General features: G+C 44.0%; 3 protein-coding genes across 4 annotated transcripts; 2 read left to right on the plus strand and 1 right to left on the minus strand.

The window, feature by feature from the left end:
- The first annotated feature begins 853 nt into the window (after nt 1-853).
- On the plus strand, nt 854-15,266 carry slc7a6 (solute carrier family 7 member 6). 2 transcript variants are annotated; one of them, XM_088613653.1, is made up of 12 exons: nt 854-1,061; nt 1,435-1,521; nt 1,635-1,711; nt 4,412-4,979; nt 6,993-7,118; nt 7,497-7,641; nt 8,184-8,307; nt 8,466-8,569; nt 10,079-10,175; nt 11,765-11,914; nt 12,064-12,247; nt 12,795-15,266. In XM_088613653.1, exons 4-12 carry the CDS (start codon nt 4,445-4,447, stop codon nt 12,860-12,862), a joined length of 1,533 nt encoding a protein of 510 aa, XP_088469779.1. In that variant the 5' UTR covers nt 854-1,061; nt 1,435-1,521; nt 1,635-1,711; nt 4,412-4,444; the 3' UTR covers nt 12,863-15,266. The 2 variants fall into 2 exon arrangements, with proteins under 2 accessions (XP_088469779.1, XP_088469778.1); XM_088613652.1 differs by lacking the exon at nt 1,635-1,711 and having other exon boundaries at nt 855-1,061.
- An 870-nt stretch (nt 15,267-16,136) lies between these two features.
- slc7a6os (solute carrier family 7 member 6 opposite strand) lies at nt 16,137-20,002 on the minus strand. The gene is made up of 5 exons (XM_088613654.1): nt 19,757-20,002; nt 17,641-17,940; nt 17,196-17,411; nt 16,786-16,927; nt 16,137-16,658 (listed from the first exon to the last, which is right to left on the minus strand). Exons 1-5 carry the CDS (start codon nt 19,946-19,948, stop codon nt 16,492-16,494), a joined length of 1,017 nt encoding a protein of 338 aa, XP_088469780.1. The 5' UTR covers nt 19,949-20,002; the 3' UTR covers nt 16,137-16,491.
- A 1,195-nt stretch (nt 20,003-21,197) lies between these two features.
- On the plus strand, nt 21,198-26,087 carry zpd (zona pellucida glycoprotein d). Its single transcript, XM_088613706.1, has 9 exons — nt 21,198-21,365; nt 21,532-21,583; nt 21,768-21,869; nt 22,476-22,684; nt 23,297-23,454; nt 23,915-24,157; nt 24,973-25,156; nt 25,596-25,701; nt 25,912-26,087. Exons 1-9 carry the CDS (start codon nt 21,336-21,338, stop codon nt 26,061-26,063), a joined length of 1,236 nt encoding a protein of 411 aa, XP_088469832.1. The 5' UTR covers nt 21,198-21,335; the 3' UTR covers nt 26,064-26,087.
- Nucleotides 26,088-26,371: the final 284 nt, after the last annotated feature.

A 26,371-nucleotide genomic window follows, 5' to 3' on the forward strand; every position in this document is an offset into this window, starting at 1 on the left:
TCTCACTTTGCATTTCTTTGGAGGTTTTTCTGACATTCAATCTCCATTGCATATTAGAGCGCTCCATTTATAACATGCATTACCTGTAATTGATCGAAATGTGACTTGCTAGGTGAATTGTAATTGGGTGCTTTGTTCCCGGGTATGGACGATGGATGGTACTGTGGAGCTCCTCAGATAGCACGCAGCATAAAGATTTCACAACTGTGACACACAATACATGATATACAGGTATACAATACACAAATAAAACGTCTAAAGGTCCATAGCATTGCCGTTCAGAATTTCAAATTGACAAAAACACAACTGAAGAGAATAAAATAAATATTAAATGCTGTTTGTTAACATAATATCTAATCATTTCTTCTTGTATAATATCTTTCTTCTAATTAGGCGGAACGGCCTAGACTGCTCTATACAATTTTTATAGTATTATTCCTAGCAATAAACTAAGACACTGTTAACTAGAACATCGTCTTGGGGAGGTAACAATCACACTTTCACAAGGACACCATGGCTAAATGACTGGAATATTGATGACGGGGTGGAGGGGTGAACGTGAGATAGAAACTCTAGGTGTTCACCTGCAGCATCGGGAATCGAATCGTCTTTCGCAAGCGATGTGATACGAGCCAAAGAGCAGCACAAATCCACCCCCAACACACACACAGCTATTCGATCCCCTGTTTATAAACCCTTCATCTTAGAAATAATATGTACAAAACAATAATTCATTAACCGACTGTGCAGTCACAATTACTGACTTGCAGCGTTTTGCTTCACAGACCCTTGACACCCGTTACGTAGACGGCAGGCATGACTGCGCAACAGCCGAGATATATAGTACCCTGTGTTTAGTCAATTATAACTGCCGGCGGTAGCTGATAGTACTATTTGTACGAGGGTATTGGAGCAGCTTTCGGGGCAGGAAGCATCGATTAGCTTTTCTTGGAGAGCCATTTGTTTTACTACGTCTTACTGATGTGTGTAATTAATAACACAGTTTCGAAAGTCGCACACGGTTGGAAAAACCGAGGGAACTGTTGTAAAGATCAATGAAGGTAAGACTTAGCACACACAGCAAACAGCAGTATTACTGGATACATACTGTAGTTACAGCACAGAACCCACCCTTGCGGTTTACCTTAAGGGATCCCCAAATCGTAATTATTAAAAAAATATATTTACAGCCTTTACAATAAGGGTTTTCCAGTCTTTTATGATACGATGTATTAGGATGGTAGCGCTCAGACCTCCTTTGCAAAACGGTTGTCACACAGTCCCATTCAACTCGAATAAACTGAGCAGAGGGTTTTCTTAAGGAAAAAAAGTGTTTTTGAAGAATTGTAGAGTTCACGTGATAAGGGGGTAGCCTCTGTGTGTGCGCGTATTGCCGGTGTCACGTGACTGAGTTGGGCTTTTCAATTTCTATAGAAGCAGCACTGGAGCTCAGCATTGAAATGATGGATTAGAGCTGTTGCCTGGAAGTTTAGCTCCCAAACAAGAAGTCAACACGTAGAGGTAAGACTTTTAACCAAAAAAAAATGTTGAATGCTATGTCTGGGATGATGGGAGCGCAATTCTTTACTTCTGTCATAACAACGTTTCTTTTATTTTTTTTTTACAAATGACAGCCGGAAAGCCTCTACTGGCTCACTGGTGGGAAGCGAATAATAGATAAAAACAGTACGTTGTTATTTCTGTTTTTACGGTAAGAATTACTTATGACATTTTCTGTCTAACAGAAAGATGATACAGGTGTGAGCTTTCGCAGCAGGAATGAGGAAGGATTTTGCTTTGTCTTGCAGGATGCTTTTCTAAATTTTGTTGGCGATTATGTTTGGGTTTTGACGTTTTGTCCGTATACTGCTGGATCTTTTTTTAAGCCGATAAAATGCATACTGCATATTGACGAAAAAAAACATTCAAAAAGCAATAAGGACTAATGTTTATTCACTTGAATTGTAACTTTGTATTTTAACTAATATTATCATTATGACCGTCTCATGCACATTTTTCAAGAGACAATGAGTGCTTTAAACACAGCTGATGTTTGTTGCTCGATTTGCTCTAGGTGGGGGGAGGGGGTTTGCTGACTGCTAGTTTAGACTTGTCGAAAATTATTTTTATCCCAGGACACGAGCAGTAATTGCCATGTAATAGTTTTCAAGCATACCTTCAAGGCGGCCGTCTCCCGTGCAAACGTCACCTGTCCAATGTAACTGTCCGTGCGACTGGCTGAGAAGCTATGCATTCGCCAACAGAAATACAGCACCGCACCGGTCACAAGAATGGAAACATGCATGCTGTAAAATGCTTTAAGATATTTCAATTTCAGTCGTACTAAAAAATACTAAAATTAATTGTAAAGAGAGTACGGTTTTATATACTGTTAGGGTATTTCCGAATTTTGAAAATAACCATAAAAACGATTAATTAAATCTCTTCAGTAACATTTTAAAAACATGCGGGACTTTTATCTTGCATACACATGACAGCTTCATAGTGACCACATACAATACACGCCAAGGCTGGCCGAAGACATTTTTAAGGTAGTTGTGGCTTTGGGTGTCTGTGGATGAGAGGAAAAGTGCAGTCATTTTGCTGTAAAATTTGTCCTGCATTACTTTTCTCACCTGTTTCTGGGGGTAAAGTGTGTGTGTGTGTAGGACCGAGGCGTTGTCACGAGGTACTGTTTGCTTGTGAGCAGTCCTGGCTGTGATTGATTACTTGATTACAAAGAGGAATCGGTAAAGTCTGTATTTTCCGAACAAAGATATCCCCCTCTCCCCTTCCCTTTTTCCTCTCACAGTTAACGAAGTGTTTTAATTACGTGGTAATTGTTGTTAGGGGTGTGATGAAACATTTGGGTCACTGTGGTGATTAAAAGGTGTTGCTAAGGCAGGGCAGAGCTCCTCTTAGAGACAACTAATGCAGGAAAGAGCGAACCGGTGAGCCATTTCAAGGCTTGGGACAAAGCAAAAACACCTCATTACACAAATCTCCCCTGAAGCTACAGGGGTGTCTACCAAATCTTCGAAACGCAAATGATATGTCGTAAATACACAAATGCTAATACCATGGTTGCTTAATTCTTTATCATTCTGAGTTGTGTGATTTAATAGTAACTAATAGTAGTTTTATTTCCACTATTATTTTTTTGGGGGGGAAAGGGAAATTTTAAAAATGAACATCGTTTTTTTTGTCAAATGGGTTGGATGGGCTTAATTGCCACCGTTATACTTTTAAATGTGTGACAGGAGCCCAGCTGAGGTAAATGTGGACCAAAACATCCTTATTTTTGGGCACGACTCATAGTACCTCCCACAAGAAGTGAAGACCTAAGCCCTGAGGTTCATGCTGTAAGGCTGGAATTCTGCTGAATGGAACATGTCAGACGCAAGCAAGTTTATTTATTCACTTAGACCACAGACTTGGAGACTCCAGTGGGAGACTCACTCAAATGTATCTTTTACTTAGGGGAGATAATGAATCATTGACAGTGTTTAAGATCAGTGAAGGTCACACAAATAAGTTCAAAATAGGAAAAATACTAGAAAACCCATTTAAGCTCTCTGCAAGTAAACACAAATTTCATACGGTTACTTCTGAGCAAAGCCAGTATCGTGGAGTGCAGAAGATGGCGAAAATCACTTTTAATAGAGCTGTTTGCAGTGACAATGCCCAGCAGACAAAAATACCGTAATACTGCCAAAGGCAAGAACAAAAATCCCAATGACGTTTCCTGGAAGATGAGTGACTGTCTCAGTCTGGATGTGTTCCAGTCGTCTCAATTAGAATGTCCACAGGGGACATCAGGAAACACTGCAAACAGACTGTGCTTCCACACAGGGCGTGGGAATATCATGGTAATAGTGTGCAGCAGGGTCTGAATGAAAAACATTCTGAATGCCATTTTTTATGTATTGCTAAAAATAAAAACATATCCCACAAAATTAGGGTGCAAATCACTTCATTAATCCATGGCCTTTGTTTGTCTGCTCAGGAGGGTTAGTGAAATGCAGAATGTAGGGTGCGGTCTTTTATGGGAAAATATGAAATCCTTATTTTCTCAAAGTTTTCTCATCGAAGCTCCAGCTGAAGAAGGCTACAGTTATTTTCTCTGCATTCTGCGCCAATGAGTGTCAGTTAAAGGGTTAAGCAACCAGAAAGCGCTCATCAGCTGAAAGGTGCAGTGGAGTTACTTATTAGCAGGATGGCATTTTATTTCTTGAGACAAAAACAAAATACTTTCACACTCAACACGCTTGCTCCTGGAGTCTTATGATTACAGGTTGTCTCGGTGTTGGGCAAAAGCGTTTGTTTCATGATGTGTTTTTGTGCCCCGTGTGTTGCGAGTCTTGGCCTGGGGCTGAGCCTGGCTTTCCTGTCCTCTCCCTCCTCTTCGCAGGCCGACCTTGCCAGAGGAGGCCAGGCCATACCGATGGCGTCCAGAGAGAGCAGCGGCCAGGGGAACGGCAGCCGAGCCGCGCCAGGGCAGTGGAGCCCCGTGAGGAGCGAGGAGGAGGAGGAGGAGGAGGAGGAGCGGCCCCAGGGTGGCCAGGAGAACCTGCAGCTGAAGAAGGAGATCTCCCTGCTCAACGGGATCAGCTTCATTGTGGGCAACATGATCGGCTCGGGGATCTTCGTCTCCCCCAAGGGGGTACTGCTCCACAGCGCCTCCTACGGGCTGTCCCTGGTGATCTGGGTGGTCGCGGGGGTGTTCTCCGTGGTGGGGGCCTTGTGCTACGCCGAGCTGGGGACCACCATCAAGAAGTCCGGCGCCAGCTACGCCTACATCCTGGAGTCCTTCGGGGGCTTCGTCGCCTTCATCCGCCTGTGGACCTCCCTCCTCATCATCGAGCCCTGCAGCCAGGCCATCATTGCCATCACCTTCGCCAACTACCTGGTGCAGCCGCTGTTCCCCTCCTGTGAGGCGCCCTACTCTGCCTCCCGCCTCCTTGCAGCTGCCTGCATCTGTGAGTCTCTCCTCCTCTTCATGCCAAACACAAACCCCAGCAAAGCAGCGATTTCCATGACATGCCATTCAAGAGAGTCCGTCTGCGTACAGCTTCAGATTTATTTCTGTTGCACCGATTTATCGAAACGGGTGTTAATAGACATTTCAATCTGTGAAAGTGTAGTGGACCTGCGGCCACATACATCGCGTTTGCCCCTATGGGAAAAATGACTTTAAGTGAACACATTCATTTTGCCTGAGAAATAGAAAAAGCATTGTGTAGTATACTGTGTAGTAATTCTGGGTCATTGAGTCTGCATCACACTTACAGGTTGTACTTAGGGTTGCCAGTTCTCATGGGTTGTTTTGGGGTTCCCTGCAAGGCCTACTTTTTGTGCTCAGTCTACTGCCCACCTTCATGGGGACTTCTCCTTCTAAGAATTTAGGAAAGGGTAGACATGAATGAAAGGTTACAGCCTGTTTGGCACTTTGGAAGTTCATAGCTAATTGATCAAAGGGGTCTTATGCAGATGTTTCTTGGAGAAAAGGCCAGGGGGGTCGTCTTCAACAACATGGCTGGATTGCTTGTTCCATACTCCCACAACCTTTTGGGTAAAGAAGTGCCTCCTCTTCTCAGTTTAAAAAGCACTGCCACGTTTCTGAAGTCAGTGCCCTTGAGGATTTTGAATACAAGTCCCCTTGTAATCCTCTCTGTTCAAGACTAAATAGTCTTTGTTCCTTCAGCCCATCAGAGCCGAATATATTTTTAAAACTTGGAACTCATCCGGTTACTCTTCCAGAGACTGTTCCACAGCAGCAGTATCAGTCTGCTGGAATCGTCTGTCCTTGTAGAACTGCTGGAGCTGGGTAAACGTGCACATACTGTACCTGCCAGCAAAATGTTTCAAAAGTACTGTACTAAGGTACATTGTGGATCAACTATGTGTACGCTCTTGTTTGTGAACCACAATTTCAACTGGAAATGTTTAAGTAGTTTGATTGTTCGAATTGTTTCCAACTTAAAAAAGTGTGAGAGAATGTAAAACTGGACTGAAAATAGTCATCAGGAACTTAAAAACTGCATGTGTTTGGGAGTACAGTCACAACACCTCAATTAAGGGTGTTTAAGCAGTAAGGCAGTGTGGCCCATGAGGGCCAGGACAGAGCTTTAGGCCTGTCTCAACACATTAGTGCTGTCATTTTCTACTTTTTAGTGTTTTTGTGTTCCTGTACAACTCGGTTTCATACCCTCAAACAGCCCGAAATGATGCCAATCCATAGTCTGTCTCCCCCGCTGGGGACACATTGACATTGTCCCTGGTGTGCTCTTGCTGTTACCAGCACCACTGCTCATCTTCACATGGATCTCTTTCATTAATGTACAGGAGCAACATTTTTTAGTTTAGCTTTGGTGCTGGAACAAAGTCTGATATAGCTTTACAATAGGAATGTGAGGGCTCTAACTCTAACCCTGACCTATGCATCAGAAGGTTACTTTTTAACTCCAGGTCTCTTAGGACCTGGTTTCGACACCGCTGACTCAGTTCTGTGACTGGGCTGGATGGAGCAGGGTTGGGCCCCTATTCTGAGCAGGGGCTGCCCAACCCTGGTCCTGGAGAGCCCCAGCCTAGTTAGGTCACCTGTTTCTAAAGACTGGCAACACCTGTGTGTTATTGCTGAAGTAAGAATGAGATCTGTTCGATGAACAGAACCCTGGTTCTAGAAGTCTGAAGGGTACTAAAGTATTTCATCCCAAAAGATTTTGAAATTGATTCGTTTAACAGTTCGCCTGCTTGATTGGTCACAGTGAGATTGTTCTAAGTCTTTAGGTGATAGGGCTGTTCATTAATCACATGAGTAAGAGCCCGTCATATATTGATCTCCAGACTTTGCCTTTACCTTGTTTGCTTTTTGCATTCAGTAGGAGCATGAAACTTGTGACACACAAGACTCAGTGGTTTTATCATTCTATTCTGGCTTGATGAGTCATGGAGTTTTTTCAGTCTTAACTTCACCACTTGGGTCTCTGCAGGTCTCCTTACCTTCGTCAACTCGGCCTACGTGAAGTGGGGCACCAGAGTCCAGGACGTCTTCACCTATGCCAAAGTCCTGGCCTTGATCGTCATCATCATCACTGGACTTGTCAAGCTGTGCCAGGGTAAGAGCTGGACTGAGGCCTTCAGTGGCCTGGTTTCAGGACTGCTGGTGTACTGTCAACCTCCTGCAATGTCTCACGTGAGCTAACTTTTCTCTCCTGGCATCCTGATTCTTTTTCAGTTTTCTGTTCACTGATTCATTTAGAATTTACAAAATAATTGAGTTAAGTCATCTCATAAAAGGAGACATTGAATGGCTATGCATAGCTTGTTGGCAAAGCTTTCTACAGGATTAATTGACAGTACGTCTGTCATGTCCTGCCATGAGCTGATACATTGATTAAGCATTTTAACATGGCACTTGTGATTCCAGGCTTGCAGCTGTAAAACTGACTCATTTGATGCACAACTAAAGCTGTCGCCACGTGTCCTCTGGTTAGGCTCCACGTTGCACTTTGAGTCTGCCTTTGAAGGCTCCTCTTGGAACGCGGGAGACCTCACTCTAGCTCTCTACTCGGCCCTTTTTTCCTACTCCGGCTGGGACACCCTGAACTATGTCACCGAGGAGATCAGGAATCCAGAGAGGTGAGCTCTGCTGTGGAGGGAGGGATTCCATCAGTGCCCATAATGTTCCAGGAGTGTTGGAGAAGTTATTCACGGATAGGCCAGTGACAACATGAGCACTTTAACAGCTTTTCTTCAGCAATGTAGGGCTCCGTCCTTAGCTTTTTCCATTTTTTCATGCATAGGCATCTACTAATTGAGGAAAGCAATGCTCAAGGAATGTGCTTAGTTCTGTCTGATTCCCGCTGATCCTGATAGAGACACGGTCTTTGAACTCTAGATAATAATTCCATATTGTTTTCTCAAAATATCAGAGAATGATAGTTCTTAAGCTTCTCTCTCCAGACTTCTTACATTTATCATCTTCTCACAGTACCTGCTTTACTGTGATTGACTACCCTTTTACTGTCATTCACCATGGTACTGTATACCACAGGACATTATTAGTAATCTTGTCCTATTGTCCTGGGCTCCACAGGGCTCCAGTGTTTCTGGCATGCAGAGCACACACCACCTCTGTTGCTGGATTCTGTGTCAGTATGGCTCTCTGTCTTGATCTGCAGGAACCTCCCCTTGGCCATCGCCATCTCTTTGCCAATAGTGATGGTTATTTATATCCTGACTAACGTTGCGTACTATGCTGTGCTGGACATGAACGCCATCCTCGCCAGCGATGCCGTTGCTGTGGTAAGTGGGGGGTCGGGATTCTACTGTAAGAATCATGCAGATCCCAAGCCAGCAGCTCATAGTAGATCCCTGCCTGTTCTTATTTCTGTATTTCTTTAGTCAACACAGGACCGCACCCAGAGCCAGAAGATAACCCACCTGTTGCGTTGTTTCTGCAGACCTTTGCTGATCGCACACTGGGAGTGATGAGCTGGACCATCCCTTTTGCAGTGGCTCTGTCCTGCTATGGGGGTTTAAATGCCTCCATCATCGCGGCCTCCAGGTACAAGCACCCAGCCATGTGCTACCCTGCCTGCCCACCTCTCTCTCACATGCAGATCTCAAGCTTCACATAACCTGTAATTCCAATTAAGCAGATCTATGTATTGTCGTGTCATTTGCCAAACTGCTTTATACCATACGGTGCTGCAGGAAGCTGGAGCCTACCTGGCAAGCAAAAGGCGCAATGCAGGGTACATCCTGGACGGGGCGCCAGTCCATCTCGGGGCCAGTGCAGGCCAATCAAACATGGGCACAATTTGGAGGCCACGGTAAAGGCCGAGGGGGGGAATTTGGCCCGGACACCGGGATAACTCCCTACTCTTTTCAAGAAACGCCTGGGGACCACTGAGAGTCAGGTCCTCGGTTTTAATGTCTTATCCGAAAGACAGCGCCCACTGCAGTATAGTGTCAGATTTAATATTATATATAGAAACAAGTAGAGCTATAATTTCCCACAGAAAGGTAACAAACTTTACTTCTTAGTGTGCAATTAACTTTTAATTCTTTCTTTGCAGCTCACAGGTTAATGCAGCTCTTTTATGTATATGTGTACTTTGTTACTTTAACAGTTTATTATAGTTGCTACCTTTGTAAGTTTTACTTTACACATCTATGTATTATTTATGTAGCATGTGCAGATTACTATGTGAGATTACACGTACTGTACCTTCTTATTAAGAATTTCCCCAAATTTCTTATTAATTTTAAGAAGGAAGCCCTTGGACAAACAACCTGTAAATGCAATGGATTTTATTTTTCTATTTTTCTCTAACACTGCTGGAAAGAATATCTGGAAGAAAGTGATAAAAAAATAATATATATATTCTATATAATAGATAATATATTTGATATATATAGTAGTATTTCTGTAAGCTTTGCACCAAGGCAGAATGCTACCCTGTCTGAGTGTTTTCTTTATGTGCTAAATGGGAGTGTACTTTTTTACAATAAGGGTGATGGGAGAGAGGAACAACCTACCCAACCATGCCGCCGAAGCTGGTATCCTGGCTTCTTTCAAGAAGCGGCTGACTTTAGCTACTCGCTAAACAAATGAGTTAAATAACCCCGAATGACTCCCTCTCACCTGTAGCTGTGCTTGTGCACTTTCAGATGCAGGAGTAAGAAACATGACGCGCATGATGTGCAACAGTTGTTGCTTTGCCTATCTATCTGTAAGCACAGTGGTTAATACAGCCCCCGCGGTTATCGGGGTATCTGGTCAGTAGTTTAGTGACGGTTATCCGGGCTGTGCTCTGCCATGGCTGAAGTACAGACTGTTCACTATGCTTCTTGCTCCACCACACCTCCAGGTAAACCGCTGCCAGGGTGATGGTGGGAGCAGGTGTGTCGCTGTGACTGAAAGCCTTTGTTTTCATGACCTCTCTGCAGCCGCACAGCCAAGTTTCCTGAAATAACACAGAACAAAGAGAAGCTTTCAGGCTGTCCTGGACTTCCTGGACTTCCTTGACAGCTCATTACCCCCCACTGTTGCCCTGCTGTCTGTCCACAGGCTGTTTTTCGTGGGGTCCCGTGAAGGCCACCTGCCAGACGCTCTGTCCATGATCCATGTGAAGCGCTTTACACCTGTCCCAGCGCTGCTTTTCAACGCAAGTCATTTGTACTTACTAAGTAATTTTAATGAAAAAGAAAAGAGTCAAGTGTTCTAATGAAACTTCTTAATGGGTCTCCTAAGCCATTGAGTGCTAGTAAAGAATGCCAGGTTCCAAAAGGTGCTGCTACACTCGTACCTTGCCACAGCTCGCTCACCTGTTAGGGGGTGATTCTGATTGAGGGGGGCCAGGCGTAACCCCACAGATGATAGTTTTGCACCATTGGACCCTCAGCCAAGGATAAACTCTGAATTTCTGAACCATGAGGTGCTTTGCATACTGGGCGGGGTTACTATAGCAAAAACACATCATCAGTAGATCAGGTTAACCTGTCTCACGATGGCATAGCCTCACCTTCTTCTTGGTGGGTGACCAATCCAAGGTTTGGTGGGTTCTGCTGCACAGCAAGAGGAGCAGAAGGCATCAAAAACTGGTTCAAAAAGTGACTTCGCTATGAATACGTGTCCACCACAAGCCAGTTATGAGTGTGATGTCTCTTCTGATGCCACCTCTGGCACCAATATGACACACCCCAGAATGCACTTCTGTTCGCTTTGACGTTTGCTTCGCTCTGCAGACGTGGGTTGAGCTCTGGGTTCCAGTAAGGTCCTTTCATTCTACTAGTTTTACCCAAACAGCCGGTGCAGTAAAGACATGGGTCCATTAACAAAACTGCTCTTGGAGACTGGAGCTAATTGGCATCCAAAAGAAATAGATTTGATATTATTATAAACAATAATAATTTAAAACACAACAAAATAATGGCATACATTGTGATTTTGAAATAGACAAAAATTGATATTTTTTATATTTGTGCTCTACAGCATATATAATTATTGTTTTTATATCATTCTCTGTGGTGCCAACCAAATTTATTGTTGAAAATGAGTGCTTAGTGTTGAAGAAAATATAAATGTGGTATTTAACATTTATTTCTATAGCAATTATTATATCGGGAATTATAATGTCATGTAATTATTGTATCATGAGCAAAGTGGCAGATAGAATGTGCCCAAGCCAGGGTTTAAACTCTAGAGCCGTGAGGCAGCAGTGCTGTGTGGAGCTTGCATGTTCTCTTCTAGGCTGTGTGGATATGTACTAAGTAATCTGTTTTCCTCCAACGATCCATGACATGCTGTCTAGGAATATTGGTATCACCTAATTGTCCCCTGTGTGCATTTGTGTACAACGGACTGAAGTTATAAAAAAAGTTTAAGTTTACAATACAGTTTTGTAAATAATATTGGAACTATATGAGAAATTTAGTTAGACTCAACATAGAACAGGAAAATAATCAGCTTTGAACAGACAGTATTGCTAAATAATAATAATAACTTTTTCACTGCAAACGTACAGCATTGAGTGTGCTCTAGGTTGAAAATGGCAGTGTATACAGTGATATTACACCTGTTATGCTTCAAGCCCACATTACGTTATGCCATAGACTTTATTTCAGTGGATTGGAAAAGATGAGAGTGAATAAGGTCCTAATTTGCGCCTTCTGCAGCTAGCGGGGCTTGTCTCCCTCTAGTGGTATGAAGATGACAATGCATGTCTGTGATAATGTCCTGTACTTGGTCTGATAGTGTGCCATGACGTTAGTATACTTGGCCGTGGAAGATGTGTTCCAACTGATCAACTACTACAGCTTCAGTAACTGGTTCTTCGTGGGGCTGTCTATTACTGGACAGATCTACCTGCGCTGGAAGGAGCCTGACAGGCCCAGACCACTCAAGGTGAGAAACGACTAAGGCTGTTCATTTAGAAACATAAAAGGGTGAGGGGCAGGCAATCCAGTCTCTGCAGTAAATTACATCTATTCTACAGTATTTTTAATGCAGATTACTTCCAGGAAAGCACATTATCCCTTTCTCTGTCTGCACAGCTGAGTCTGCTGTTTCCTATCGTGTACTGCCTGTGCACTGTGTTCCTGGTGGCGGTGCCCCTGTACAGCAACACCGTCAGTTCCTTCATTGGCATTGCCATCACCCTCACTGGGGTGCCGGTCTACTTCCTGGGGGTCCACTTGCCCGAGTCCAAGCGGCCACCCTTCATCACCAAGCTGCTGCGTGAGTGACACTGCTGCCCTGCCCTTCGTGTGGAATCTTGCCGATACTACGACTCTCACCTTACCACCAGCCTTCCCAGCATTCCTCCCCATCGGTTAAGAGGTTGGCTGTGGCTTGAGAGCTTCTCAAGTGGCTGCGAGGGGTTTTAATAGGAAAATCCTCGGCAAAATGAAGTGGATCCCAGACGCTTCTCCAGTAGTTTCTCCGCCTGCTCTATGAGCCCTCTGCATCTTGCAGGTGACCAGGCTCACTGTCGAGGTGCACGTCACCTTATGACAGCAGGTTATTCTGAGCAGACCACAATATCTTACCCCTTGTAAGAATCTCCAGGATGTCCCATTTCTTTTGTGTCTGTTCTTATTTTGGGCAGCTTGACAGGTGTATTGAGGTTTTGTGATGTTTTGTGGAGTTAATCCAGGTCTTGAACATTACTGTAATCTTACCTTTTTCTAAGATGATAGAAGTATAATTATCTTAAAGGTATTACTGGAGGTTTAGAGAGCGATTTGACATCTGTTACATTTTTCCCCTATTTCTGCTTGAACAGGAGCCCTGACGTGCTTCACCCAGTTCACTTGTTTCTGTGTGCTGACGGAGATGGACCTCAGCGAGTAACGCCAGACCTGTGGACCTGATCCTGGCACCCACAGGTGTGGGAACGATCCTGAACAGGCTAGCTGTCAGGACACAGACCACACTGATCAGCGCCTCTTGCTCCTGGGCAATGCAGCGAAGACAACTGTGAAACTTGTAGACCATCATTCAACTCATCTGCTGCAGGAAAGGGAGCCTTTGACTTGAACTACTGAGAACCTCTCTCTTTTTATCTTTTTAGCTGCTCATGGCCCAAGGCCTCCAGGCCTGATAGTTTACAATGAGGTAGCATTGTCTAAGCACCAAGTATTACTTTTTTCTTGTAGCAAGTGGCAGAGCTGTACTGGTACCTGGTCACCTGGTCACCTGGGAGCCAAGCCATAGGACAGCATTTCAGGTAGCGTCCAACATTCCAGTGTCCACTCTGCCCCAGCACCCACTCTGCTGCACGGTGATGTGGGAGTGGAGAACACACTTCTGTTTGACTCACACTGGCTTTACTTGGTTTTCACAATCTGAAAAGACCAGTGAAGAGAAGAGAAATTCACAGAGGACCTCGCGCTGATCACTCCTCTGGAATCACTGCGGCCCTGTGGAGCCCAGCTGGTTTTCCAGTTGACCCAACTGTCCAAGCTCTTTGTTTCCCCACTTGGCAAGCTGAAGGCTTGCTGATTCTGACCACCAGAAAGGCTGTAGATGTGAGGAGGCTGATCGGCCTCTGGAGCTCTTCTGGTGGTCTGAGGCCGCGTGACCGTGGCACAATGTGGTAAGCACCAGTCGGTGGTGGATGCAGAGAGGAGAGTCAGATATAGACCAAAGCCTGCACATTCAATACAAATCCAAGCTAAATCCAGCACTACCAAAACACTAAGAAAAAATAAGCTATTCTGTGTAATGTAATTTAAATTCAGATGGAAAGCTGCCACAGATGTGTGCTCACAGGTGCCTAGTCTGTGTCTTGTCTCAGTTGTGAACGCCTGATAGGCTTCAAGCTCACATCACGTTATCCCAGCTGTATGATTCTCCCTCTGATTGTCTTTATGCTGTGTAGAGTGGCTATGCTTCTGATTGGGTATGGGAACTGGGTGGCTGGTATTAAAATTACTTTCTTGAAACACGCCCTTCAAGCCCTGAAACAATATCATAGAATGTAACTTGTTCTTTTCTTACATTAGTCACCTGTTGGCTAAAGTCTGCAAAGGAACAAGTAATAGGTTTATTCCATGCTGAAAAGAGAAGAGAGATGACACAACGTTTCGGCTGCAAAGCCTTCTTCAGGTGTGCTGAAGAATGCTTCACAGCCAAAACATTGTGTTTTCTCTCCTCTTTTCAGCATGGAATAAACCTATTGCTTGTTCCTTTGCAGACTACGCATGCTGACAGAGCTACCCACCTGAACTGTTGGCTAAAGTGTTTGTCTAAGTGTTAGAACGAATTAGTCACTGGAGAATTTTCCCCCTTTACAAATATGAGGGATATTTACGTGCAGTGTTTTGCTATCACTGTACAGTTATATATTCTATAAATTAATGCCTTTAACAAGATACTGTCCCAAACCTAAGTGGATGCACACTGCTTTAGTGAAATTGAACAGGTCTTGGATGGGAGAGTGTGTTGTACCAATGTTTGTTCAAAGTATATTATCATTGTTGAAAAACGTTTTGTAAAAGTACCTGGAATGTGGGAGGAAAGGTTAACATGCATTGAAAAAGTGCCGTCACATCCTTCTGCATGTGACATTTATATGTTAGTGATGTAGCTTCTACGTTGAGCGTGGTTGTATCTGTCAGGTGGTGTTGTGGTTTTGTATGAGGTGGGCTTAGTGCCTTGCCGGCAGAAATGCTATTCTTAGTTTCTGTATCCTCAGTATGGTGCCCTACGTGCCGGAACAAGTCCTCACCTTTGCAGGTGTGGCTGAACTTTTCCGACGCCATAAGAACTTAAACAGGTGACAAAGGAGGCCATTCTGCCCAACGAGTGTGTTTGTCTGCAAGTAGCTAACTGACCTGTGGTTCTCGAAAGAAGCTGGGATATAAGTTTCAGCATCATGGCCGGGAGGGACTGTGTTGGAGAAATGTTAAGACGCACCCCAACGATATTGGTTTCCTGAGTAGAGTAGTGGAAACTTTTGCATTTTCAATTGACTTTTCATTAATTGGATTACTTTTGCACGTCTGTTACATTTATTCCAAATTCCTGCAGAACTGACTGTGGTATTATTTCTTTTGAGTACAACTTTCTAGGTTCCTGTTTTATTCCAAATCGCCAAGAGGACAGCACTGTGGATGTTGTTCATAAAACACTGAAAGTCACTTCCTTTTTACGGGTTATGCAATTTTGATGATGTTGTCAAATTATGAATGAATTATGTAGATGAATACTGTATCTACTAAGAGTGTTTTTAAAAATATATCATTTATGCAGATCGGTCGTGTGACAACCTGTCTTACAATGACAAGCTGGAGAGCAGCCAACGGGACATTTACTGAAGTGAAGGATTGTGGGTAGACCTGGGGGTACAGCAGCAGCAGCCCCCCCATGTGGAATTTGGCTCTGTGACCGGAGCACTTCCCTATATGAAGAAATCTGGTCAATCACTATAGCCTGACTGTACTTCAGTACCTCGAAGTGTTCATCCCAGCTCTTACATTGTGTTGAGATTTATAGAAGTTTCTGTACACGTTCTAACAGATTGCAAGCATGAAGGAAACAAGGCTGCATGCTGATTTTCCCACATCTGAACGCAATAAGCATTTTAATATTAAGCATATCTTTGCCTTTTTTGCTTAGGGCTCAACTCTAGTCTGAGATTATCATTTATAAGACATTTTTGAATTTGTAATCCTAGAGTGGAGCCAGGGGTTAGCCCAGAGGTCCCAATCCCTTTTATAGTTGTGTAGGTTATCCTAAATCACCCATTTCTGAACATCAGGAACACTTGGAAATTTGATAAGCATATAATTTTCAGTTAAGGTCATTTGTACTTTAGGGCTGGAAATGTTTGTTTCTGCCAGTTATTTCCCTCCACAAAATCAGCTGTGGCAGATCACTAGTAAATTCTTCCAAACCTTTAGAATGCTGTGATTCAACTATGAACTATGACTCCCCAGGGGCATGCTGGGAGATGCCATAGAACTAACACAATGGACGTTTTGTAATTTTATGTTCAGTTCTCTTGTATTGGACTGTTTTAAAACATTTGGATTAAAATATATGTAATCTAAACAAGTCTCTTCTGAAACCTGGGAAGCAAACCCTTTTAATGCCTGGTGAAAAAAGGACTAGAACCTGTGAAAAGCTTTTCTGAACATTTTTATTTTACAGCTAGAGTACAGAAGGCATCTTAACAAAAAATATATTTTAAATCTACCTATTTACAGTTCAGTTACCCCCAAAAAGTGCTTATGTTTCCTCATCCAATGGCAGTCCAAGAGTCAGTTTCACACAGATGTCTGTTGTCAGCATTTGCCAAACCTAGAACCCAACATCCATGTGCTAGACAGGTTAAGGCGTGAGTCATGACATTTCTGGCACCCGTGATGCAGAAAACAGTCCTCTAACACAGATGGTTCCCCATAACCAGGTATTTTCCAGGTGCTGCCTGCACTCCCTCAGAAAACAGCTGTAGCCAGAAAACCTGTCAGCCGGAATCAAATCCCCCCCATCTTCTCCTCCTTGTCATCGTCATCATCATCATCATCATCTAATTCCTGCAGAAGATCACGTCGATATCTGTCCCACGATCTCCTGCCATCCTGACCCACTCCAAAGTCTTCATCAAAATCATCACAGTCGTGCTCAATGTCATCCCCATAGCCTGCAAGGCAAATACACTCCATCATCATTCAAGTTCGCATACAGCCAATTCTCTGCTATAGTTTTTAAAAAATCCGTGGTCCACCCACAACCTGTATTACTATAGCTTTTCTGAACAAAGGCTGCACCTGAATATCGATATCGTCGCTCTCTTTCACCGTCTTCCTCACTGTCCTCCTCGTCAGGATAATCATTTCTCCAGTTCCCTTCCTCGTTCTCATCGTCCTCGTCCTCGTAGCTTTCCTCCTCCTTGGGATCGCCCTCTGCCACCTGAAACACAGCACCTCTTAACTCCAGAGACACACGAGCCCCCTGCACCCCTCCCCCCCCCCCCCATCCTAACTGTGGGACACCCAAGGCTTCAGTAATCAGAGACCACCCCAAAATTACTCCTGTAACTTTCCCATTGATCCACTCAAAGAACTACTTGCAATCTTTTTTTTAGCAAAATCTGGAATATTCTGCCTCACCCAATGATACTTTCATTCTACTAACACTGCTCAGAAAGAAAGCAAAGATATAAAAAAACAGTGCCTACAAGCTCATTCTCCTGGAAGTATGGCCGCACAGACAGGATGTCCTGGATCCAGCCTGGAGCTGCAGTCTCTTGGTAGTAAATGTCATAGACGTATTGATCCTCCTTCTCTCGGTGCTGCGACCCCACGCCGCCCTCCGACACGCTCAGCTTCTCCCGAATCAGCCTCACTGAGTTACACACAATCGCCTCCGGGGCAGAGGCGACAGGCAGCGAGCCCTGAAAGGCAACTTAATCTTTAGAGGGGACTTTGCAGTGAATTGCCTGTACTGCACACAAAAGACATAGAGTTGTTTCAAAATCCCACAGCATAGGATATTAGAACATAATACCATTTTTTCTTAAATTCCCAAAACCGTGCATGCAGTAAAAGCTGAGTAACACTGCAATCACGGAATGATCCTGTACTGTGAAGCCTGCAACCATTAACAGCAATGAGCCAACTCACATCTGCCAGGTCTGTGTCCTCCTCTTCTTGTACAATGTCTAACACCTGGAAATCTGGAAGGTCCCCTAGTGCAGCACTGCCCGTGTGCCCTGTGTGCTCCTCACCCCCGCCGCCGGCAGCTGGCGCGTCCCTGGCAATGCCAGGCCGGTGCTGGGAGAGCACGCGGTACCGTTCCTCGCGCCTGCTCTGCCACTTGGCGGTGCGGAGGCTGCCCACAATCCTCTGCGCGCTGCCCGCGGACGGCCGTAGGGCCCGCTGGCGGGAGAGGGCCTCCCGGACCGGCGTCTCGACCGGAGCAGCCTGGGGTGGAACCGAGGGGGAGACAAGGGATTCGGATCAACTCGCAGCAGATGGCTGGAAAACTCCTCAGATTTGACCAACTTCCCGAGTTTCCACATGCATCTGTCCAGAACAGTTCAGCTAAGAATGGTGTTGAAGACTGCTTAGTGCAGCTCTTGCATAGCTCTATTAAACCTGTTGGCACTGTCGCTTTTCATACAGCAAATAAATGATGGGAATAACTGTAGAAACTAACCTACAGTACGTTTCACTTTGCAGGACCAGAAGGGTAAGGCTGTTGGTGGGATAGCACTAACGGATGCAGATCCCAGTAGCACAGCCAGTCTGATTAAATATGCAGATGACATGGTTCTTGGGGGACTCTGCTTAAAGGACCAACCTCTGGGTGACCAGACTTACTTTAAAAACATCAGCATCCTTGTACCCAAAACTGGTGCCAATCCAGAGCTTTGGGAATACACGTGACCGAATCTAAAGAGCTTCTTTTCAATGCTAAAACCAATGGAGGGCAACCTTTGCAGACAGTAGTGCTCAAAGGTCAGTCTGTAGAGGCTGTGGAGTTTTAAATATCTGGGAACACATATTGATCAGAGGCTGAGGTACACTGAGAATATAGGCAGCATTTTTAAGAAAGCAAACCAGAGGCTGCTTTCTGGCATTTAACACGGCAGTTTGGTATGGAAATCTGGGGTTGAAAAGCAAAACCCAACTGACCAGGACTGTGAAAATGGCAGGAAAAATAATTGGGAAACAGCAGCCCCAGCTCAATACAGTTCTCAGAATGGCCAGGAACATCACAGCCGTTTACACACACCCACTCTATTCTCAGTTCGTAACACTCCCATCAATCAATCAATCAATCAAAGTTTATTTATCAAAATCACAAAAATACAGCATGCAGCAATATTTGCTGGCAATGAAATGTCTTTTCTACAAGCTCACTGGGGGGGGTAAAAATCACAAAATTAAAGTTACAAAAGAAGGTTACATAATAATAGATAATAGTGCAATAGAAATTGATGAAAATAAACTCAGGCAGAGCTCAATATACACAGAGATGCAATGTGTCCAGGGTGTATGCAATATATTATGTCCAAGTGGTGCAGTATGCATGTCCATCAGGGAGACAGTATAAGGTATCAAATTCAAAGTCCTTGTCCCCTATGCAATAAAACCAATCAATGACGCTATGTAAACATATTCCTCGCTCTACCTATTTATTTATCAATCACATATTGTTATGCTTTTATGTGACTTGTTTTGCTTGTATTTTGTACTTATGTAGGAGAAGCCAAAGACAAATTTCCACAGCACAGACTGGACCTTACAGGACTCCAACTCGTTCGTCAAAAACATTAAGTCTAGATTGTAAGAAAGCTAGTCCCGATTTCTGCAGTCAAATGTGGACAGAAACCGTGCAGCAGCAACAAATCCATTATTCACTGCTGCAGCACGAAAATAACCGAATTAGGATCAAAATTGCATGTACTGTACAAGGATTTCTCTAGCAGTACTTTTAAAATACGAACTAATGTCCCGAGACGTCCCGTATTCACGAACGTGATTTTATTTTATAATACGGGATAAATTGCAAAGTTAATGGTATAGAAAGATCATAGTTGTATTATATTCTGTGGTAGTGAAGACTCATTTTAAAATATTATTCTTAGCAATGCGTTTCATCTTTGACACATTAACACCATTGACGTCTCGCACTGCCCCAAGCCAGAAGGCTCCATCACTCCTCCCAGCTTCTGCCGTCTCTTTGCCGCGTTCCTGTTCAAGCCACAGCGAGGCCTCACACCGCGGCCTTTACCTTAGACGCTACTGTAGCTGCGAGTTTGAAGACGGAGTTCTGAATCTCCGTGTCCCCAGATTCAGGGACCGAGTCCACGGCAGGCTGCGACGTGGGGTCATATCTGAGACGTTTGCAGGCCAATAACAGCGCATCCGCGGGGTCTGTTCCCTGCTTCCTCTTCACACGCAGGATAGTGGACCGCGGCTCCATCTGACATTAGGGTATTCCCTGCGCGAGTCGCCAGGAGGGGTTTCACTTTCTGAACACGCGTGGAGGCGGGGCGTGGGGCGGGGTTTCGACGTTGGGAGACGTGATTGGCTGGTGGGCGTGGTTTCATCATTGCGCAGAGCCAGGTGAACTCCTTCAGGCAGGTAAAAATACACGTGTTAGCTAGGTAGCTGCGGAAGGAACAAGTAAAGGTCTATTCCATGCTGAAAAGAGAAGAAAAGAAACACAACGTTTCGGCTGTGGAGTCTTTTTCCGGTGTCATGTTGTGTTTCTTTTTTCTTTTCAGCATGGAATAAACCTTTACTTGTTCCTTTGCATTTTATTTTGTACTAGTTCATCATGTGATAGATAAAAAGACGGTGTATAACTGTGTTGATGTCCATATATAAAGTACGCTACAACATCCACTTCTTACTCCTAGCAGGGTGATCAAGCTCGGTTCCGCAGTTTCTCTGGGTGTTAACAGGAGCTGCTCCTGAAAAGCTGAGGAGTAAATGGAGATATTAAGGCACTAATGAGCTGATTGATGTCATTAAGTGCTGATTTGGAATGAAAGATACAGAGGAGCTCTCAGGACCGGAGCTGGACTACCCTGTTACTTATATTAGTGTGGATCTGAGCATAAAATACAAAAAGGTCTTTAAACCACCATTAACTCCCCAGTTACACCTCCCCTTAAGGACACGTTTAAGCACTGTGTGTATCCTGAAAAGCATTCACTTGTTGAAAATGTAAACCATTTTTCTTTTTTTGACGGAGTACCAGTGCCATTAGATTCGCTGTACAACACTTGCAGAAAATAAAACCCAAAGCGCAAAGACATTGATGGCCAAAGTAGTTTGTTGGCAGAGTGATACATTATCTGTTCGAAACCTTGATTCGTTTCTCAGTCAAGTCTCGGCCTTGAAAACACTTAACCTTGTTTCGTATTTGAAGTCTTAATTGGTACACTGAATTGACTCAAAGTATAGAAGAGTCAAGTGCTCAGAAATAAACCAAAAGTAGTACACGTTAGAAATCAAAAGCTTTACATATAAATAAATGAATACAAATCTTAGTAGGACAAATATTTGTTTTTATTAAACATCAGTACCAACAGAAATCGCATTCAAAAGCTTTAACTAAACTACAGTATGTACAGTACATGTGTGAGACTCTGTTAAGTTAATTAAATTAGTCTTGGTCATTTTACGTCAGACTCTGACGTAATTAGAAGGCTGCTGAGCTGATTGACAAGAACCTATAAATGGCTCTTCACAAAATTGCTTCTCCCCTATCGTTTTTTCACGTTAATGAAATCAGGGATTCCCGAGACAAACGAACAACGCGAAAGCAAGGGAACAGAAGCGTAGCTTAAAACGAAATAAAAATGAACGTAATGGGTTTTGCAGGCCTCAAGGTGGGTATCGTTTACTACCCTTATAATGAGCAGGTTTAGGATTTTCGGTTGTTGCTGTATTTTACCGGACAGTCAGAGCAATTCTTAACCCCGGATTGTGCGCGAACAAATTTAGCTTCCTTTACTGACGTGAATAAATAACAGGTTTCAATTTTCCACTCTGCAGACATTTTTTGTGGCGTCTTTCTTCCTGTGTAGTGCTTTTAAGCTCGGGCTTGGTAAGTAATTGCATCTCTTTAAGAGTACTGGAGTAGTTTAATAAGTGTGTAGCTGATCTTTTTAAACTGAGCTTCTTAACTGGGACGGTAAACTTTTGTGTATTCAGTTGCATGAAGGCGCTTGTAAAAGCAATACTGTTAGCTGTGTGACACGGTGATAGACACGCTTTACTTTGACCTGCAGGATGTGATCCTACTCTGTGTACTGATCCAGCGACTTGTGTACTGGCCAGTGACAATCGCACTTGTAAGTGTGTATCGGGACACTATGGAAACCAGTGCAAAGGTAAATCATTGATGTTTAGTTCATTAGTGGACTGAAAGGGATTTGGCAATTTATACGTGTATTGACGCGTTACCTCGTAATATTTTCACTGTTGCCTGCTGTCACTATTCAGGGTTACTAATGCAGACGACCTACTGTAGTGCTTGCAATTTGAACTGAACGGAGTCATACTCAAGTTGTCATGCACAAGTGCAATTAAGTGCTTATTTGCTCGTTTGATCCAATGCAAAGATTTGAACGCTAAAACAAATACAGAACAGCAGCAGCAGCGACAAAGAAGCTAAAAAAGGTACACCTTAAATACAAGTCGGCACAAGCAGCGTGAAAAAATCCGTCAATGTGAGTCAATGGTAGAGGTAGAATTCAATAATCTGACAGTTCGTGGGAATAAGTCTCTGAATCTGGTTTCGTGCTTTTATGGTCCTGTAATATTTACCAGAAGGAAGGGGAGAGAAAAGTGAGAAACCATGATTATCCTTAGCAATACTTCCAGCTTTCCTGAGACAGTAAGTTGTAAGACTCGGATATGTTAAGACAAGGATAAAAATTGGCTGTACTCGAACACCGCTTCATTTTTTTTAAAGTTCGTTTTCTCTTCTGTTGTAGAGATCGTTATGAATGTCCTCTGTCAGAAAAACTACTCGAAAGTAATGGTGGTGAAGGACTACTTTGACTATCACAACGTGAAGCTGGAGAATGTGCACCTCTTAAACAAGGACTGCGCTGCCTTTGAAGAAGTGGTGTCTGGAATCACCTACTTCTCTGCAGCTACAAGAAGTGACAACTACACGCTGTGTGGTGGGCAGACCCCTGAGGTATGCTTTCTGCAGCCTTGCTTCAAGTAAAGGGCAATATTGGATGACAAGGAGCACGTAACGGTTTATTCCATGCTGAAAAGAGAAGAAAAGAAACAATGTTTCAGGTGTCACGTTGTTTTTCTTCTTTTCAGCCTGGAATAAACCTTTACTGGCTCCTTCACAGCCTACGAATGCTGACGCAGCCCCCTACTTGAACTAATATTAGATGACTTATGGACATATCCCAGCTGGCTGAGGTTCATTACACTAATGAAGTGCCCCTCTCAAGTCTGTCCTGTTGAAAGGAAGTTGGACATCTTGGGTGACTGCTCAGCTGGGGAGGGGTCAGTTCTTTTTTTCCCTCCAGTTCAGAGCTTTAAATGATTTTCCACTCTGTTCCTCCCCTGAAAACCAACATTAAGTTCATTAGGTCTTCACATTTATTTATATGTACATTGTTTAGCAGTAGGTTTCCCATAAATCATGTTCTTGAATGTTTGATCAGAGATGTGCTTTGCAGATCTTTTCAGAGACTCAATCTGCAAGGTTTTCCAGCATACCAGATCTGGGTCAAAGCCTGTGTTCTTTGTCATTTTGATGTGTTCCTTTTTGCTCGTGGTTTCTTTCTAGAAAAATGTCACCCACATCACGTACAGCAACACTCTGTATTCAGGCAACAAGACGGAAGGCCAAATTGTGAGGCAGCCTCAAGTCGAAATCATCTTCAAGTGCGTCTACCCTTACATGCGAAGAGTCAGCCTCCCTTTTCCTATTGCTCCCTACTCAAGGTGAGGCCGACCTGAGCTTTCTTCATCTGGCTGCTGCGTTCCAAATTGTGATGTTAGAAATGGGGAGGTGGTGTTGTCCACCAACCTGGCTACTGGTTTCTTGGGGGCGGTGGCACACAATAGCCAGGCCTGAGGTGCTGTCTGCGTGAAATCGGTACGATCTCCCTGTTTGCATCGGTTTCCTCTGGGTGCTCAGGTTTGAATCTGTTGGAGGGTGGATGGACACAGCTGAGAATTGACCATGACACTTGGTGGAATTCCTTCATTGAAAGTGTAAAATACAAATGTAGACTTATTTGTGGTGAACTAGGTTAGGAAGGTGAGGGTTTGGTAGACAGTCCTCACTGCAGGCATTATGAGCTTGACGCTGCTCAGGAATGCCACCAGCAAAGGGTTAAGGATGTAGGCGTCCTCCCATGGAGATGTGGTTTCTGCCTTGCAATAACGGCTTCTTCCCCAGCGAGATGGTCCTGCGGGTGAAGCAGCTGGAAGCCACTGTGGTGATGAGGCTGTACAAGAGCAGCACCTTCAAGGAGGCGTACACCAGCACCCCAGTCCTGCATCTCCGAGACAGGGTCTATGTGGGGGTCCAGATCACAGATCCCGAGAACTTCTTTGCTCTCAGGGTCAACGAATGCTGGGCCACACAGACTCCAGATCCCAACACGTCTCAAAGCTTTAACCATGTGCTCATTGACAATGGGTAAGTGCTGAGCAGTTATTCACTGCTTGACTATGCATTCACATTTGTATGTTTCCTGTAAGTAACTCTACATTTATCTAGTGCTTTTCTGGACACTCCACTCAAAGTGCTTTACAGGTAATGGGGAGTCCTTTCCACCACCACCAGAAGTGTGTGGCCACACCTGGATGATGTGATGGAAGCCTGAGTGCTCTAGTACACTCCCCTCACATCAGCTATCTGTGGGGAGCTGAGTGATGAAGCCAATTCATACATGGGGATTATTAGGAGGCCCTGATTTGTAAAGGCCAGGGGAAAATTTGGCCACAGGACACAGAGTCGGGACCTTGGTTTTATGTCTCGTCCAAAGGATGGCTCTTTTTTTTATACGGCATAGTGTCCCCATCACTATACTGGGGTATTAGGACCCACACAGACCACAGGGTGTGTTCTCCCTAATGGTCCCACTAACACCCCTTCCAGCAGAAACCTTAGCTTTCCCAGGAGGTTTCCCATCCAGGTACTGGCCAGGCTCACACCTGCTGAGCTTCAGTGAGTTACCAGCTGTGAATTGCAGGGTGATATAGCTGCTGGACATAACTAAAAATTGACCATGCCTAGGTCAATTGATCTAGGCATGCCAGCCACCCAGAACTTGAATTAATTGATCAGTAACAATTTACTGTTCTGTCAGCTGGGACTAGAACTCGAATTCCCTTTTTGGGAATCATTTTGCTTTGTTGCTGGCAGAGCTAATGGATCTCATGTGGAAACCATGAAAATGCAGGGAATTTGACTTCCTCTCAGCTAGTTGTTTACAAGGCTTTCTGATGCAGGTGTGTCAAGGATGAAACAGTGACGTTTTTGAACAGTACAGATGGGAAAGGTGGGACGAATGGGGAAGGTTCTGCGGTCTATTACAGCTTCGACATGTTCCGATTTGTGGTCCAGCCCTTCGATCTGTACCTGCACTGCAGGGTGCAGCTGTGCACGCCCAACTATGATGAGCAGTGTGTCCCTGTGAGTCTGGCCTCTTCATCTCACTGGTGGGGGACTGTTTTGGGGTCGGGGGGATACAGTTTAAGGCTCAAAGGTTTTGGGGGTGTATGCAATTAGGCACAACCTGACACTTAGTGCATGTTTTTTAATTTTATGTATCGACAACAGTAAGTTGGGATGGGGGGAAGATAGTTTTGGGTAATGGGAGAAATAAGCAGATAAATTCCTGTATAAACTTTAGACGATTACAATCTTGAAATCTTGGCATCAGCTGAATAAGTAATTGATATATACAGGTTTAGTTGTCATATGTAGTTTGGATGAAATGCATGGTTGGTTTGGATGGTTTCATTTGCAGAGAACCTTTACCCCACACTTTTTTATGGTAGATGGTTTACACGTCAGAGTTCAATACTGTACCTTCAAGTTGCCTGCTGTTCCCAACCCTGTCTGCCTGCAGGACTGCAAACCAAAAGCAAAGAGAGAAGCTGGGATGGAAGGCTCTCAGCAGGGGCTGCTGTCCTACGGACCAATCAAAATTAAAGTGCCAGAAGAGCAAAGATCCAGTAAGGATTGATGGATTATTCCTTTATCTTCACTGGAGCTTTTTGTGCATTTAGATGACAATATAGTGAATCCACTATACTATAACATTTGCAAAACATGAAGTACACAGGCTTCAGTATTTTAAATTGTAGCTGTAGAGGATGTCTCTAAACTTCAATACATCTAGATTGGTGCCTGATGGTTGCTCTTTTTTTTTTTCTTCCCTCCAGATCTGCTGCTGATGGTGACTCTCCCTGCCTGTGCGGCTATGATGTTCATCATTTTCCTCTTTGTTCTCATTGCTGTTGCTAAGGCTGCTAGCAAACGAGCATCCCAGCCTACCACAATCAAGACGTCATTCAGGACAAGCACTCACTGCTAGCAATAAACTTTATTTTTTATGCTCTTAACTGACTTTTTAATAAGGGGCAGATATGTTGGAAGCACCTTGTATTTTTAATGCTGAGAACATGATGCCCTAAAGCTTAGAAAGAATCCCCACTACCACAACATGCACTTTGATTTAGTAGGACATTCTGTATTCTAGGCAAAATGCCTTGATCTGGATTTTTCCCCCCTTACAAACTTTTGCATTATTCACGGGGAAGAAATTCAAAAGGTTGATAATGTATGTCAAACACAGAAGAGTGCTGAAATACATCCTACTGTAATGGATATGTTTGTGGTGAC

Source organism: Lepisosteus platostomus, chromosome 20 (assembly GCF_059453375.1).
Source record: "Lepisosteus platostomus isolate fLepPlt1 chromosome 20, fLepPlt1.hap1, whole genome shotgun sequence".
NCBI lineage: Eukaryota > Metazoa > Chordata > Actinopteri > Semionotiformes > Lepisosteidae > Lepisosteus > Lepisosteus platostomus.

Coding starts and splice junctions, on each gene's coding strand:
- slc7a6 (XM_088613653.1), top strand. CDS start 4,445: ATGGCGTCCAGAGAGAGCAGCGGCCAGGGGAACGGCAGCCGAGCCGCG. Junction 7,642..8,183: donor GAGATCAGGAATCCAGAGAG/GTGAGCTCTGCT, acceptor CTTGATCTGCAG/GAACCTCCCCTTGGCCATCG. Junction 8,308..8,465: donor CCAGCGATGCCGTTGCTGTG/GTAAGTGGGGGG, acceptor TTGTTTCTGCAG/ACCTTTGCTGATCGCACACT.
- slc7a6os (XM_088613654.1), bottom strand. CDS start 19,948: ATGGAGCCGCGGTCCACTATCCTGCGTGTGAAGAGGAAGCAGGGAACA. Junction 17,941..19,756: donor CAGCTACAGTAGCGTCTAAG/GTAAAGGCCGCG, acceptor GTTCCACCCCAG/GCTGCTCCGGTCGAGACGCC. Junction 16,659..16,785: donor GCGACGATATCGATATTCAG/GTGCAGCCTTTG, acceptor TTTGCCTTGCAG/GCTATGGGGATGACATTGAG.
- zpd (XM_088613706.1), top strand. CDS start 21,336: ATGAACGTAATGGGTTTTGCAGGCCTCAAG. Junction 21,870..22,475: donor CTATGGAAACCAGTGCAAAG/GTAAATCATTGA, acceptor CTTCTGTTGTAG/AGATCGTTATGAATGTCCTC. Junction 25,702..25,911: donor GCCAGAAGAGCAAAGATCCA/GTAAGGATTGAT, acceptor TCTTCCCTCCAG/ATCTGCTGCTGATGGTGACT.